The sequence below is a fragment of the Microcaecilia unicolor genome, chromosome 9, assembly GCF_901765095.1.
Source record: "Microcaecilia unicolor chromosome 9, aMicUni1.1, whole genome shotgun sequence".
Taxonomy (NCBI): Eukaryota; Metazoa; Chordata; class Amphibia; order Gymnophiona; family Siphonopidae; genus Microcaecilia; species Microcaecilia unicolor.
In genome coordinates, this window is record NC_044039.1 from 119900328 (window position 1) to 119915098 (window position 14771).

General features: G+C 42.2%; 1 protein-coding gene across 9 annotated transcripts in view; it reads left to right on the top strand.

The window, feature by feature from the left end:
• The window catches only part of FUT8 (fucosyltransferase 8), a 510310-nt gene that overhangs the window by 267837 nt on the left and 227702 nt on the right, over positions 1–14771 (top strand). For all 9 annotated transcript variants that reach the window (XM_030215545.1, XM_030215544.1, XM_030215552.1 and 6 more), the window contains one exon: positions 10966–11081. In XM_030215545.1, the coding sequence (XP_030071405.1) occupies positions 10966–11081 (116 nt within the window). The remainder of the gene's footprint in view (positions 1–10965; positions 11082–14771) is intronic.

Sequence of the window (14771 nt, forward strand, 5' to 3'; positions counted from 1 at the left end):
CCTTCTCTCCCCCTCATCCATTGTCTGTCCCTTCTCGCCCTCTTTCCGTCTGGCATATGTCCCTTCTCTCCCCCTCATCCAGTGTCTGTCCCTTCTCCCTCTTTCCATCTGGCATATATCCCTTCTCCCCTCCTCTCCCTCCTATATCCAGCATCTGCCACCCCTCTCCCCCTTCCATCCGACATCTGTACCCACTCTCCCCCTCATCCAGTGTCTGTCCCTCCTCTCCCCACTACATCTGGCCTCTGCCCCTCCCCCATCCATTGTTTGTCCTTTTTTCAGCTCCTCCCCAACATCCAGCATCTAACCTCGCTTCCTCCCCCCCCCCCCCCCCCCCCCCCCACCAGGCACCCCCATTGCCACTGGTGTACCAGGCTCTCCCTACTCCAACCCAATACCCCCCTGCTGCTGCAGCCACCACCTACTGCTGCTGTCAGCAGTGGCGGCAAAAACAAAGATTGTGGGGCCACATTGTTCCCGCTCACGCCTGACCGGCTCTGCCCTGGAACAGGAAATTATGTTTGAGGAAGGCGGGACCAGCAGCTGTGAGCAGTAACAGTCTGGCCCTGCAATCTTTTTGCTGCCACTACTGAAACAGTAGCAGCAGCAGTGGTGGCTACGGCAGGCGAGTATTGGGTGGGAGTGGGGAGAGCGTGTTGGATGCTTCCTGCTCCCTCGAGATTTTGGAGGGGTGCCACCCCGTTCAACGCCTATGCCTCTGTGTGTCTTCATGGTGCGACCTCACCTTAAGTATTGAGTTCAGTTCTGGTCATTGTATCTCAAAGATATAGCAGAATTAGAAGAGGTTCAATGACCAAAATGTAAAGGGGATGTTATTTTTCTCATAATCTTTTCCGGAGATGGGAAGGCGGTAGAACGAGAGGACATGAAATGAGATTGAAGGGGGGCAGACTCAGGAAAGATGTCAGGAAGTATTTTTTCACGGAGAGGGTGGTGGACGCTTGGAATGCCCTCCTGCGGGAGGTGGTGGAGATGAAAACGGTAACGGAGTTCAAACATGCGTAGGATATGCATAAAGGAATCCTGTGCATAAGGAATGGATCCTCAGAAGCTTAGCTGAAATTGGGTGGTGGAGCAGGTGGGGGGAAGAGGGGTTGGTGGTTGGGAGGCTAGGATAGGGGAGGGCAGACTTATACGGTCTGTACCAGAGCCGATGATGGGAGGCGGGAAATACTGCTGGGCAGACTTATACAGTCTGTGCCCTGAAAAGGACAGGTACAAATTCAAGGTAAGGTATACACATATGAGTTTGTCTTGGGCAGACTGGATGGACCATGCAGGTCTTTTTCTGCCGTCATCTACTATGTTACTATAAGAGGAAAGGCTAAAGAGGTTAGGGCTCTTCTGCTTGGAAAAGAGATGGCTGAGAGGGGTATGTGATTGACGTCTGCAAAATCCGGAGTAGTGTAGAAAGAATAACAGAGAATCAATTTTTCACTCTTTCAAAAAGTACAAAGACCAGGGAACACTCTATGAAATTACATGGAAATACTTTTAAAACAAGTAAGAGGAAATATTTTTTTACTCAAAGAATAGTTGAGCTCTGGAACTCGTTGCCGGAGGAACAGCGGTTAGTGTACCTGGGTTTAAAAAAGGTTTGGACAGGTTCCTGGAGGAAGCTTCATGGTCTGCTATTGAGTCCATTCAATGGAGAACTCTTGTTTGTTCCTGTTCTAAAGGCCCTTTTGTGCTTTTCCTTTGTTATTGAGGTAGACATGGTGGAAGCCACTGCTTGCCATGGGATTGGTGTTACGGAATGTTGATACTATTTGGATTTCTGCAAGGTACTTGTGGTTTGGATTGGCCACTGTTGGAAACAGGATAATGGGCTAGATGGACTATTGGTCTGACCCATTATGGCTATTCTTATGTTCCTTTAATGCTCATGTTATTTCTTATATAGCAGTACTTCAACAGAGGAGAAAGGAGGAAAAAGCCTCAAAAGAGCCCCCACTAGTTGTGGCACATCCTACTTTATCAGGGAGCATTCACTCTCATCATCAGCAAAAAAACCTCCATCCTCCTTAACGTTTTTTCTATAATTTCAATATACAGAAGTATTTTAATATATCAAAAGATTATTTTTTGTTATCAAGCTGAGCTTTTTGGCTAAACTTATCTGTGCTTGATGCCCAGTGTTATCCAAACACCACGGCCGACTATGGCCAGAGTTTTGAACCGTCTTCAGGGTCCGTGGTGGGTCTCATTCAGTGTTCTGGCATCCGGTGCCTATCTATTTTGTGCCCATAGTGTGTGTGTGTGTGTGTTTTTTTTTTTTTTGTTTTGTTTTTTAATAAATTTCAATTTTTACAAGCAAGGAATGGATCCTAAAGAGCTTAGCCGAGATTGGGTGGCAGAGCCAGTGGTGGGAGGCGGGGATGGTGCTGGGAAGACTTACACGGTCTGTGCCAGAGCCGGTGGTGGGAGGCGGGACTGGTGGTTGGGAGATGGGGATGGTGCTGGGCAGACTTATACGGTCTGTGCCAGAGCCGGTGGTGGGAGGCGGGACTGGTGGTTGGGAGGCGGGGATAGTGCTGGGCAGACTTATACGGTCTGTGCCAGAACCAGTGGTGGGAGGCGGGGCTGGTGGTTGGGAGGCGGGGATAGTGCTGGGCAGACTTATATGGTCTGTGCCCTGAAAAGGACAGGTACAAATCAAGGTAAGGTATACACAAAAAGTAGCACATATGAGTTTATCTTGTTGGGCAGACTGGATGGACCGTGCAGGTCTTTTTCTGCCATCATCTACTATGTTACTATGTTACAAATTACACTTACATCCAGAAAAACAGAGCTAATACAATTCAATATATCTAGATTTATAAGAGGATAAATAAAAGGAAAACCAATATAAGATCACTCAGTTATAGATAAAAGTAACATTTAGCTCTTTCTCAGACCATAAAATTAGGAGAAAGGGGGCAAAAAATAAATAAGGAGATAAGTACATAGGAAAAAAAAAGAAAAGAAGAAAAATGGCCTGGTCTCTGACATTTTAATACTATGTTAACTCAACCAAACATCAGATACCAATTGGTTAATTTTTTCTGATCCAATAAGAATTTGAGTTGATCAGGTTCAAAGAAAACATACTTATCTTCTATATATATAAAAGGCAAGACCAACGTTCTATGAAGCCTCCAGCCGGAAGTGTGAAGCGCCAGAGATATCCGGTTTCCCCATGAGTGAAGGAAAACAGCACAGCAGGAAATCTCACACAGTGAAGGACTCAGAGGGGGGAGGGGAGAGAGATGCCCTCACTCTCTCTGTAACAAAAACACCAGAACAGCAGGAAACTTAACACTGAAGGACGGGAGGGGGAGGGAGAGAGGGCAGGGACACACACTCCCACATGCACACTCTGAAGAAAACCTTGCTAGCCCCTGTTTCATTTGCATCAGAAACGGGGCTTTTTTACTAGTTATTCATATAATACACAATACATTTGCATGGATATGCTAAAAGAAACTTTGCTCCTACAGATTTAGTTTCTTCTCTTACAGCTAGGAATAGCTTTTGCTTGTCTTGGGTTGTTTTAGTCACATTTGGGTATACCCAGATCCTAGCCCCACTGAAAAGATTCAAAGAATTTTTAAAGTAAATTTTCATCAATAAATTCAGATCTTGCTCAAAAATAAATAAGACTAAAACTGTACCGGGATTTTATATCAGATAAGGATTGTTTCAAGAGTGCTGATGCAAAGAGTATTCCATGCGCTTCTTCTTGAACTTGTTTCGGTGTTTCTGTCTCCTGCTTATCTTCCGTCATTTTCAAAGAGTTCAGTAAATAATAAATTTTGTTAATTGAAGGTATCAAGTTAGGTGAATAATGAAGAACTTCTACCAAATATTTCTTGAAAAGTTCCAACACAGATATATCCCTGAGACAACTGGGAAATTCAAAACCCTCAAGTTCAATCTTTTATTATGATTTTCGATTTGTTCAATTTTCTTTGTAATTATTGTATTATCTTTGATCAATGCTGTTGTTGACGCTTTTAATTTTGTTAAGTCCGTCTGAACTTGAGTCATTTGTAGTATTGATTCACTCTTAAATTTTTCAAATGCATTGTTTAAAGAATCAAGTTTACTTACTATTGAGGAAGTTTCCTGAGCTGATTTCTTTGTCGCCTGAGTCAGCTCCTGAATAGCTTCCCAAATTAGTTCCAATGTTACCACCTGGGGAGCTTTGTGCTCCAGGATAGTAAACTCAGCTTCTCGGGGTGAGTCGCCGCCAACCACAGGAGCAGTATTACCAACTTCCGATATTGTCAGTTCCTCCGGCTCACTCCTCTCAGAGGCTGGACAAGGTGGCAGGTTGAGTTCTGGCGAGGATAGAGATGTTTATAGTCCTTGAGGCGTCGGTGCTCCTCCATCGACTTCCTCTGCAGGAAGCACTACGCCAGTCGTACGCGCCAGACTCGATGTGAAGCGGTCGAGCGTCAGCTGTATAGGAGAAAAGGTAAGGGTTGTTGGCGGTTGAGATCTTACTAAGCCCTTCCTCTTCATATGAGCCATTTTGGATTAATTTGAGGAAAACCAGAAGAACAGCTTAACTTGTCCAGACCTCTCACGAGTCAGACCGCCATCTTGACACACCCCCCAAGGGATCTGTGCCCATAGTGTTTCTACTCTGTGATTTTGGCTTGAACTTGTGGAACTCTGCACATCTCCCTGGGGTGGGTTTGTCTGTTTTGTTTTGTTTTGTTTTTTTTGTAGCTGAGAAGATATGAGATCTATAAGTCCTTTGTTTTGGTGTGGCAAGCGCCTGCCTCGGAGTTGGAGATATTCCTACAAATCAAACTCGTATCTAAATACAAATACATTAAAAAGTACACAAGTGGCATAATAAAAGAAGATAAAAACCAAAACTTAAAAACATACCAGTCTAGTTGACAATGGAAAATTGTTAGCCAGTGAATGGTAGTACAGGAATGTCAGTCAATAAGTCACACTATAACGTAATGTGGAAGTGGGCCAGTGAGGACCCAAGTACGGCTGTTTTTTCCACAGAAAAGGGAAAGGCAGCTCTGTATGATAGTAGAGTCAGATGCTAGAAATAAAGTGAGAGGTAGATTGTCTAGAGGATGACTACAAGAAAGGGTGAAGGAGGAAAGGGACATATGAGAGGGAGGGGAAGAGGGAATGACTGCAGGGTGTGTAGGGAAGGGGAGACTGACTACAAAAGGAGAGTGAGTGCAGGAAAGAGTGTGAATGTGGGGGGGGGGGGGGGGGAGAGATGTAAAGAAGACCTGGATGGAAGGGAAAAGGTAATAATTAAAATTTTGAAAGTGTTCTCCACCCCTGCCCCCTCAACCAACCATACACATATATGCTGCACCATTTGTTGCACACATGTATACCATCCCCACACAACCCAATCTCACACGTACAATCTTCATTCCCCTCGACCCTCATGATACCAAATACACACCTACCTCATTAGACCACAATATAAGCTTGTATTTGTTATCTACCGACTTGGCGAACGCCATTATGGTACTATGAAAGTCACATTGAGCTTGCAAATAGGTGGGAAATGTGGGGTACAAATGTAACAAATAAATAAATAAATCCAAACTTTCATACACATATCCTACCCACCCATTCAGCAAAAAAAAAAAAAAAACAAAGCCTATTTTGCAGTGCCTCCAGTAAGATTACTTTCAATTCGTTTCCAGCATCCTTTTATTAATTTTTAGATAATACGTTGTCAAACTTTTTATGGAAAGGTTAAAAAGTAAGCAAGAATGTAGTTAAATTGAAATAACCCAGGGACAAGGAAGGAATTCATTTTCCTAATTGTTTTAGACCCTCACCAGGTTTGTAGTTTTCATCAGCATAGTTTACAGGTTGTAGAACATCAACTGTCTTCACCTATCTTGTTTATGTGAGAACATAGACTTGTATAATTAGATTGTAAGCTCTGTCGAGCAGGGACTGTCTTTACATGTTCAAGTGTACAGCGCTGCGTACGTCTAGTAGTGCTATACAAATGATAAGTAGTAGTATATCCTCTCTGATTTTGAAAGTCTTACCAACTTTTAAAAAATTGTCTGGTCACCTTAGTGGAGGAGTGGCCTAGTGGTTAGGGTGGTGGACTCTGGTCCTGGGGAACTGAGGAACTGAATTCGATTCCCGCTTCAGGCACAGGCAGCTCCTTGTGACTCTGGGCAAGTCACTTAACCCTCCATTGCCCCATGTAAGCCGCATTGAGCCTGCCATGAGTGGGAAACTGCGGGGTACAAATGTAACAAAAATAAATAAAAATCCAGTTACAGAATTAACCATCTGAACTTTCCAGACCTTGGAGAGTGCTGCAAAGGCTTTGGTAGGGGGAATGATATAGTGTTGATGCCATTATAGTTCAATTAGGTTTTAAAAAGTAAGATGACTGTAATATATAGGCTGTAGTGGCAAAGAAAAAAGGGAATTTAAGTCATGCTTGGGTTCCATTCTCACAGTTGAAAGATATAGGGAGAAGAAGTTTTTATAACAGAGCAGCTAGGAAGGGAAGGTACATAAATGCATATGCTACGCCTGTTTATTGAAGATAAAAGTATTAAACTACGGCTATGAAATAAAAGCAACTTATGCTGCTGTGTGCTTTTTTTTAAAATAACCCACTGGAAAGCTACTGTACAAAAATGTCTGCACAAAGGCATGAGTAATTCTTTGTGTGTATATTCCAGTACATGCATAAATATTGATCCCACATGTTCTCCACCCAGAAATTGCCTCTGTGTTTATTGCATAAAAGCAGACACTGTTTTCCTAATACCTGCTTTCATGTGTGTACACCAAGGCAATTGAGTGTCTACTTGAGCAAGTAAAATGCTGCGCAATATGCTGGAGGCAAAGTAGTAGTGATAGAGGGAGGAAGGGGAACAGATGAACATAAACTGAAAGGGGAATTCTTCAAATAGACTTGTTCTTCAGCAGTGAGAATGGCAAACTACCTTTACTATTTGAGACTAGTAAACAAAGGCCCGTTTCTGAGCGCAATGAAACGGGCGCTAGCAAGGGTTTCATGGCTGCATGGCTCGTCGCGGTTTTACCTGGTTCGTGGCATGCACCGCTGCTGTTTCCGTTGTAGCTCTGTGTGGGTGGCGGTTTTCGTGCCCCGCCCTCGACATCGCGTTTTGACGCGAGGGCGGAGCAGAGCTACAGTGTGGAAATCCGGAGTTTGTGGCCTGAGTAGATCGTTGGAGGTGAGAATCTGCTCCGCCCTCAACGTCATAACGTTTGACGCGAGGGCGGGGCCCAGAGACTGTGATTTTCGTGGCTTCAGAGCTTCGAACATACGAACCTTGGCTTCAGTGACGTCAGCAGACAATAGAACGTTGAGGGTGAGTTTTATATATATAGATATGTCTGACTTGTCTTGCACAGGATGCATTAGCCATAGAGTGTACACTTGGTCCCTCCTCTGTGCATATCCAGCCATTTCTCTAATAACCAAAACTTTACAAAAATTCCAAAAGAGACCAAGTACTCTACTGGCCTTGATTAAATTAGTTTCCCTTTCTCAATGGAACCTGCTCTCCCTCTCTGCCTGTATTTTTTTTTAATTGTTCAGATATTGTTTTCACGGAAAGGGAGAAGGTTTGTTTACCTTGAATGATTTTGAGGGCACATCCCATTCGTTCCTTAGAAAATTGTGAAAGCTGTAAGATCAAATAATGTCTGAAAATAGATGAAAGTACATGTATAGAAATGACTGAACTTTCTTGGACAAACAAAAATATTAGTTGTTCAAACCTACATTGCACATCTGTGCAGTCAGCAAGTTAATGGTACATTAAATATGTCTGTGAAAACCAGGACAGGAACACAGAAGTCAGCAAGGGAGAAAATGACCCTGATTCATGCATTGCAGAGTATTTCCTCAAATAGAGGAGATCCTTTTTAAACAATACTTCCTCTGAGTAGGAAATTCAGATAACTAAGAATTTTACTTGTGCTCCCAAAGTAATACAGTAGAACCCCCCCCCCCCCCCCCAAAAAAAAAAAAAAATTATAGGAGATGATTTACAAAATAGTAGTAAAAGCATTACAATAAAATTACAATGTATGAGAGAGGACTGTAACAAAGATGATTTCTAGCTTCTGGGGCTGGCCCCCCCCCCCCTATTCTGCCTATCAGGTTGATGATCATAAACTAAGACAATGAACTACAGTAGTAAAATCCAGAGTATTAAAGATGCTTTCTTTCAGTAGAATTAAGAGTTTATTCTTGAATTTTTCAGCCCTGGAATTTAATTTTACCATTTTTTTTTGGTTGAGTGTCATCTGCTTTCTCCTGACTGATAGCATTTGGGGCCTCTTTTAAGCTGTGCTACCGATTTTCGATGCCCAAATGAGAGGAGGCCTATTCAGTTTCTATGACTTCCTCTCATTTGCCGTATGGGAATTGCTAGCACAAATTTGTAAAAGAAGCCTTCGCAGCACAAAAATTTGAATTTACAGTTAAATGTACTGTGAATATAGTATAGTAATAGTTTCAGAATTGTGTTACTTCTGAACTGTAACTATAGAAACCAGTTTCCTTGAACAGATGTTTTCCACTACCTGTAAGTACATCATAGACTATGTGATGTGGTCTTTTACTATGCTGAGTATATCAAATAAGGATTAAATCATTTAAGGAGTAATAATTAAGCTGCTTACCTCTGTTCATGCAACACAGGTAGCTTTTACCCATAGGGTTTGCATCATTACTTTTAAAACCTACCAAATGTAGTTTTGACTTGATTATTGCCAGAAGAAAGAATACCCACAGGGATTTGAGCTGGAGTTATTTTGTTTGCTTTTGTTTTTTTGTGGGAGAGGGGAGGGGTGTACTTGTCTGGGCAAAACTGTGTATGTTGTGTACGTTATTTCAGCTGACTTAACCCTGCCCATGGGGACTGCTCAATAGTATGAAGTTAAAAGTAAACATGTGGTTGACTTGATGGCTGAGGTGTCAATAGATCTGAATTGTCATGTACTACTGCTACTACTACTGAGCCCTTACGCCAAGCCCCCTCCCTACCCATCTTCAAATCCTTACTCAAAGCCCACCTCTTCAATGTTGCTTTCGGCACCTAACCTTTATACCTTTCAGGAAATCTAGACTGCCCTAGTTTGACGAGCCCTACTTGTCTGGCTGTACATTTGTCCTTTAGATTGTAAGCTCTTTGAGCAGGGACTGTCCTTCTATGTTAAATTGTACAGCGCTGTGTAACCCTAGTAGCGCTTTAGAAATGTTAAATAGTAGTAGTAGTAGTAGTAGTAAAAGTAAACATGTGGTTGACTTGATGGCTGAGGTGTCAATAGATCTGAATTGTCATGTGGGTTGATTTGATCCCAGAGTTGAGCATTCTGCTTATAGTGTCAACCGTGGATGCTGCAGGGATGTTTACAGCTTCTGTGTGGCAGGGAATCATGGTTATTGCTTAAGGATAAACTCTAAATATAAATGCTGGGAAATTCCACAACCCGTAAATTTAAATACTATAATTATCAAGAGGTTTGGAAAACTTAATCATGAAAAAGGTGTATCACCACTCTTAACTTTGAAATCCAAATCAAAAACCTGGATTATACTTTAACAAAGGAACCTCAAACCACCTCATGGACACCCATTGCTATTCAAGCTTGGTTTGCCATTCAAATGAGGAGTAAATTACTATCATTGGTTCAGGTGGGGAGGATTGGAGAAAAAAAGCCACCCGAAAAAACTCAAATATAATTGAGAAAACCGGATGGTCTAAAAACTCCTTGCCTCTCCACTATTATCAACAGTTAAGATAGGTGCACCTCCCCTAACATATAGACCCCCCACTACTACTCTTATACTATGTTATGTGATATGATTAAATAGTTGCTAGAGACCGCTTCAGGTTAGTGATATAATAGCAGGCAGAGAGGTATTTGTTCAGGTGGTTGTATAAGAGTAGTAGTGGGGGGTCTATATGTTAGGGGAGGTGCACCTATCTTAACTGTTGATAATAGTGGAGAGGCAAGGAGTTTTTAGACCATCCGGTTTTCTCAATTATATTTGAGTTTTTTCGGGTGGCTTTTTTTCTCCAATCCTCCCCACCTGAACCAATGATAGTAATTTACTCCTCATTTGAATGGCAAACCAAGCTTGAATAGCAATGGGTGTCCATGAGGTGGTTTGAGGTTCCTTTGTTAAAGTATAATCCAGGTTTTTGATTTGGATTTCAAAGTTAAGAGTGGTGATACACCTTTTTCATGATTAAGTTTTCCAAACCTCTTGATAATTATAGTATTGCTTAAGGATGTCATGTAATGGCCACATTTCACAATTTCAGGGCTCCAGAAGTCCTTAAACATGGTACCTGGCTGAGGATGGTCCCTGCAATGACTAGACTGGGTTGCTGGGGATGAAAGAATAATGCAGTAAAGGAAAACCTTTGGGTAATTACAAATGAAGTCTCATGATGCCAAATCCCAGCCTAGTTTTTCATTAAACTGCGAATATAAAGGAGCAGGAGAAAACTGCCAGGTCAAGTGCATAGAATATACTTTTACGCACTTAACAGGGTTGGTCAAATAAAGAAATCAATTTAGAAGTATTGACCTCTAGATTGACATGTAGTTAAAAAGCTATCTAAAAATATTACTACATAGGTTGTCTCATGAGAAATATACCTGTAGCAGTGGTTCCCAAACCTGGTCCTGGAGGTACCCCAGCCAGTCAGGTTTTCAGGATATCCACAATTAATATTCATGAGAGAGATTTGCATGTACCTCCTTTACTGCATGCAAATCTCTCAAGAATATTTATTCTGGATATCCTGAAAACCTGACTGGCTGGGGTGCCTCCAGGACCAGGTTTGGGAACCACTGACTTTTGGTATAGTCAGTAACTAAGAATTGTTTTCCTCTGTAGTCATTTTTACATTCACTAGCTGCAATTTTTCCCATGTATTACAGGATGCCTGAAGGTCCTATTGATCAAGGGGCTTCATCAGGAAGAGTGCACGCTTTAGAAGAGCAACTTTTAAAGGCCAAAGAACAAATAGAAAATTATAGAAAGCAATCAGGATATGGTGTGTATGTTTACAGTTTTTGCTTTTTATATATAAAGAATAATGCTGGCCATACTGATATATGTACTGTAGGGCATATGTGAGTATAGCATTGTCTCACTTCCATATAAGATTGTTGAAAAAGGAGCAGTTGGGTTTTTTTTTTTGTTTTTTTTAATTCTGCATAGTCTCAAGCGTTACTTCAGATGGTAGTATTATCAGAATAATAGAACACACTCATTTCATTGAAGGGAGATAAGAAGTTGTTAGTGACAAACTTCATTAATGTAATGTGTGTGTGTGCTTGTGAAGATCTGCATCTGTTTCTGTTTATATCTGTGTTGTTTCTGTGTTTGTGGCCAGGAGCGGGAGGGTCATTTAAAAGGTGTAGTTCCTTAATCGCTACCTTCTTTAGCACCACCAATAGATCAGTCCAGAACTTGTGGCTTATGCCCGTCTATCAGGAGGTAGGGAGAGAGAGAACAGAATTGTGCTGTGCCATAGAGGGAAATGTGTAGCTGCTCCAGTTCAGTATTTCTTTCTCCAGCAGGTGTTAGATGGTTGGCTGTACAGCTTCTGGATTGATCTGAAGATGCTTGTTCCTGGTCTAGTATTCGTAGATAAAGTTGAGCTGGGGGGTGAAAGACTGGGTGATTAGCCTTTTTTTATGGGTATACTCAGTGGTGCCAAGTCCCTTTCCCCCACTTCATTCTGTCCTATGACTATTCTCCTCCTGCCTAGATATCCTGTATCAGTAGCATATATCTACAGAAAAGACTTTTGGGGCACTTCATCTGGTACTTAGCGCTATACCTGGAGTGGGGGGGGGGGGGGGGAGAGAGAGGTGGCTGGTGAGTACTTCTCATTGATTATTATTTGTTTCCTTCGGGTGTGCTTGTGGAGGACTTTGCTCCAATTCTCAGATGCAGTTCTCTCTGTGGCACTGTTGGATCATATGGAACCAAAGGGGCATTCAGCAGGACAAGGCCATAGTGGGGAGATTGAATGAATTCTTTTCTTTGGTCTTTACGGAAGAAGATGTAAGAGATCTTACGTGTACCGAAAATGGTTGTGAAGGTCATGATGCAGAGGAACTGAAAGAAATCTCTATGAACCTGGAAGACATACTGAGCCAAATCAACAAGTTAGAATGATAAATCACCTGGACCTGATGGCTTACACCCAAGGGTACTGAAAGAACTCAAACTTAAAGTTGCTGATCTGCTGTTGGTGATCTGTAACCTGTCGTTAATATCATCCGTAGTACCTGAAGAATGGACAGTGGGTAGTGTAACGCCAGTTTTTCAAAAGGGTTCCAGAGTAATCCATGAAATTACAGACCGGTAAAACTGACTTCAGTATTGGGCAAAATAGTGAAAACTATTATAAAGAATAAAATTACAGAACACGTAGACAAATATGATTTAATGGAATAGAGTCAGCATGGGTTCAGTCAAGGGAAGTCTTGCCTTACCAAGGGCCCCTTGTACCAAGCTACGGCAAAAGATGGCCTGGGCTGACGGCTCGTGTTTTTCATGCATGCCGAGGCCCCCTTTTACTTAAGCGGGGTAAAAGGGAAGTCTCTCTTTCCTGCAGGAAATGTCCATGCGGCAAATAAAGCACTTGCCACATGGCCATTTTGGGGGAGCCCTTACTGCCACCCATTGAGTTGGCGGTAGGGACTCTCACGCAACTTATGGCACTGCCCGATTACCGCTGGGTACCTCCCAGCGCTACAAAAATAAATATATTTTTGAAAGTCCGGATATGATGGCATGCTAGAGGTGTTAAGTACCGCCGGGCTGCTGTTGTAGCCTGACGGTACTTCTGTTTAGCGAGCAGTAAGTCCACATTGGGCTTACCGCCGCTTAGAAAAAGGGCACCAATTTGCTTTATTTCTTTGAAGGCATAAATAAAACATTTGGAAAAAGGAAAGCCAGTTGATGTAGTGTATCTGCTTTTCAGAGAGCTTTTGACAAATTTCATCATGAGAGACTCCTGAGAAAATTAAAGTGTCATGGGATAGGATGCAATGTCCTTCTGTGGATTAGGAATTGTTTATTGGATAGAAAACAGAAGGTAGGGTTAAATGGCAATTTTTCTCAACGGAGGCAGGAATAGTGGTGTGTCACAGGGATCTGTACCGGGACTAGTGCTATTTAACGTACTTATAAATGATCTGGAAAACAGAACAATCAGTGAGGTGATTAAATTTACAGATGACAGAGAACTATTCAAAGTTCTCAAAATAAATGCAGGTTCTGAAAAATTGCAGGAAGACCTTAGGAGACTGGAAGACTGGGCATCCAAATGGCAGCTGAAATTTAATATGGACAAATGCAAAGTGATGCACATTGGTAAAAATAATCCGAATCATAGTTACCTGATGCTAGAGTCCACCTTAGGAATCAACACTCAAGAAAAAGATCTAGGTTTCATTTTAAACAATATGCTGAAATCTTCTGCCCAGTGTGCTGTGGTGGCCAAAAAAGCAAACAGGATGCTAGGAATTATTAGGAAAGGGATGCAAAATAAGACTAAGAATATTATAATGCCTCTGTATCGCTCCATGGTGTGACCTCACCTTGAGTATTGCGTTCAATTCTGGTTGCTGTATCTCAAAAAAGATATAACGGAATTAGAAAAGGTTCAAAGATGAGCAACCAAAATAAGGGGATGGAACTCCTCCCATATGAGAAAAGGCTAAATAGGTTAGGGCTCTTCAGCTTGGAAAAGAGATGGCTGAGGGGTATATGATTGAGGTGTACTGTGTAGAACAGGTAGAAGTGAATCGATTTTTCACTCTTTCAATAAGTATGAAGTCCAGGGGACATTCAATGAAATTACATGGAAATACTTTTAAAACAAATAGGAGCAAATATTTTTTTCACTCAAAGATTAGTTAAGCTCTGAAACTCGCTGCCGGAGGATGTGGTTACAGCAGTTAGCATATCCTGGGTTTAAAAAAGGTTTGGACAAATTCCTGGAGGAAAAGTCCATAGTCTGTTATTGAGATGGACATGGGGGAAACCATACTTGCCTCGGGATTTGTAGCATGGAATGCTACTAATTGGGTTTCTGCAGGTACTTGTGACCTGAATTGGCCACTGGACTCGGGATACTGGTATAGATGGACCATTGGTCTGACCCAGTATGGTGGTATTATGTTTTTGCGGTGGCTGAGTCAGTGCAGCAATACTCCCAGTGTGGAGCTTGAAAGGTAGTCCACCTGCCTTCTTTTGCCCCAAGGAAAAACAGACACCACATATTTGTTGTTGGGCAGTTGAAACACTATTAAGGGGCTTGTTTAATCAATGCCAAGGGACCCGGTTCCTTCTCCTCAGGAACAGGTGTGTGCTCCTTCAGAAAGTGTGGGGCTGGTAGCCATGATGGTTTCCCATTTATCTCTCTCTTGTTCTCAGGACTTCTCTTGCACTGCAGACCTCTACCTTTCTCTCTGGAATGTATTATTTTATTGCATCAGACTTATTTATTAAAATGAGCATTGGGCTCTGATGATTCCTTTCCTTCGGGAGGACTTGGCTGCTAAATGGAGGAGAACGGATTGCTTTCTGGCATATGACAGATTTTTTTTTCCCTCTACTTCGTGCTCTGAGCCTGCTCGGTCTGTAATTTTCTGCTCATTCAGATATTGAGGACCTGACTGAGGGAAGGGCACCTACCAGCCAAGGGAGGTGGTGACCCCATGAC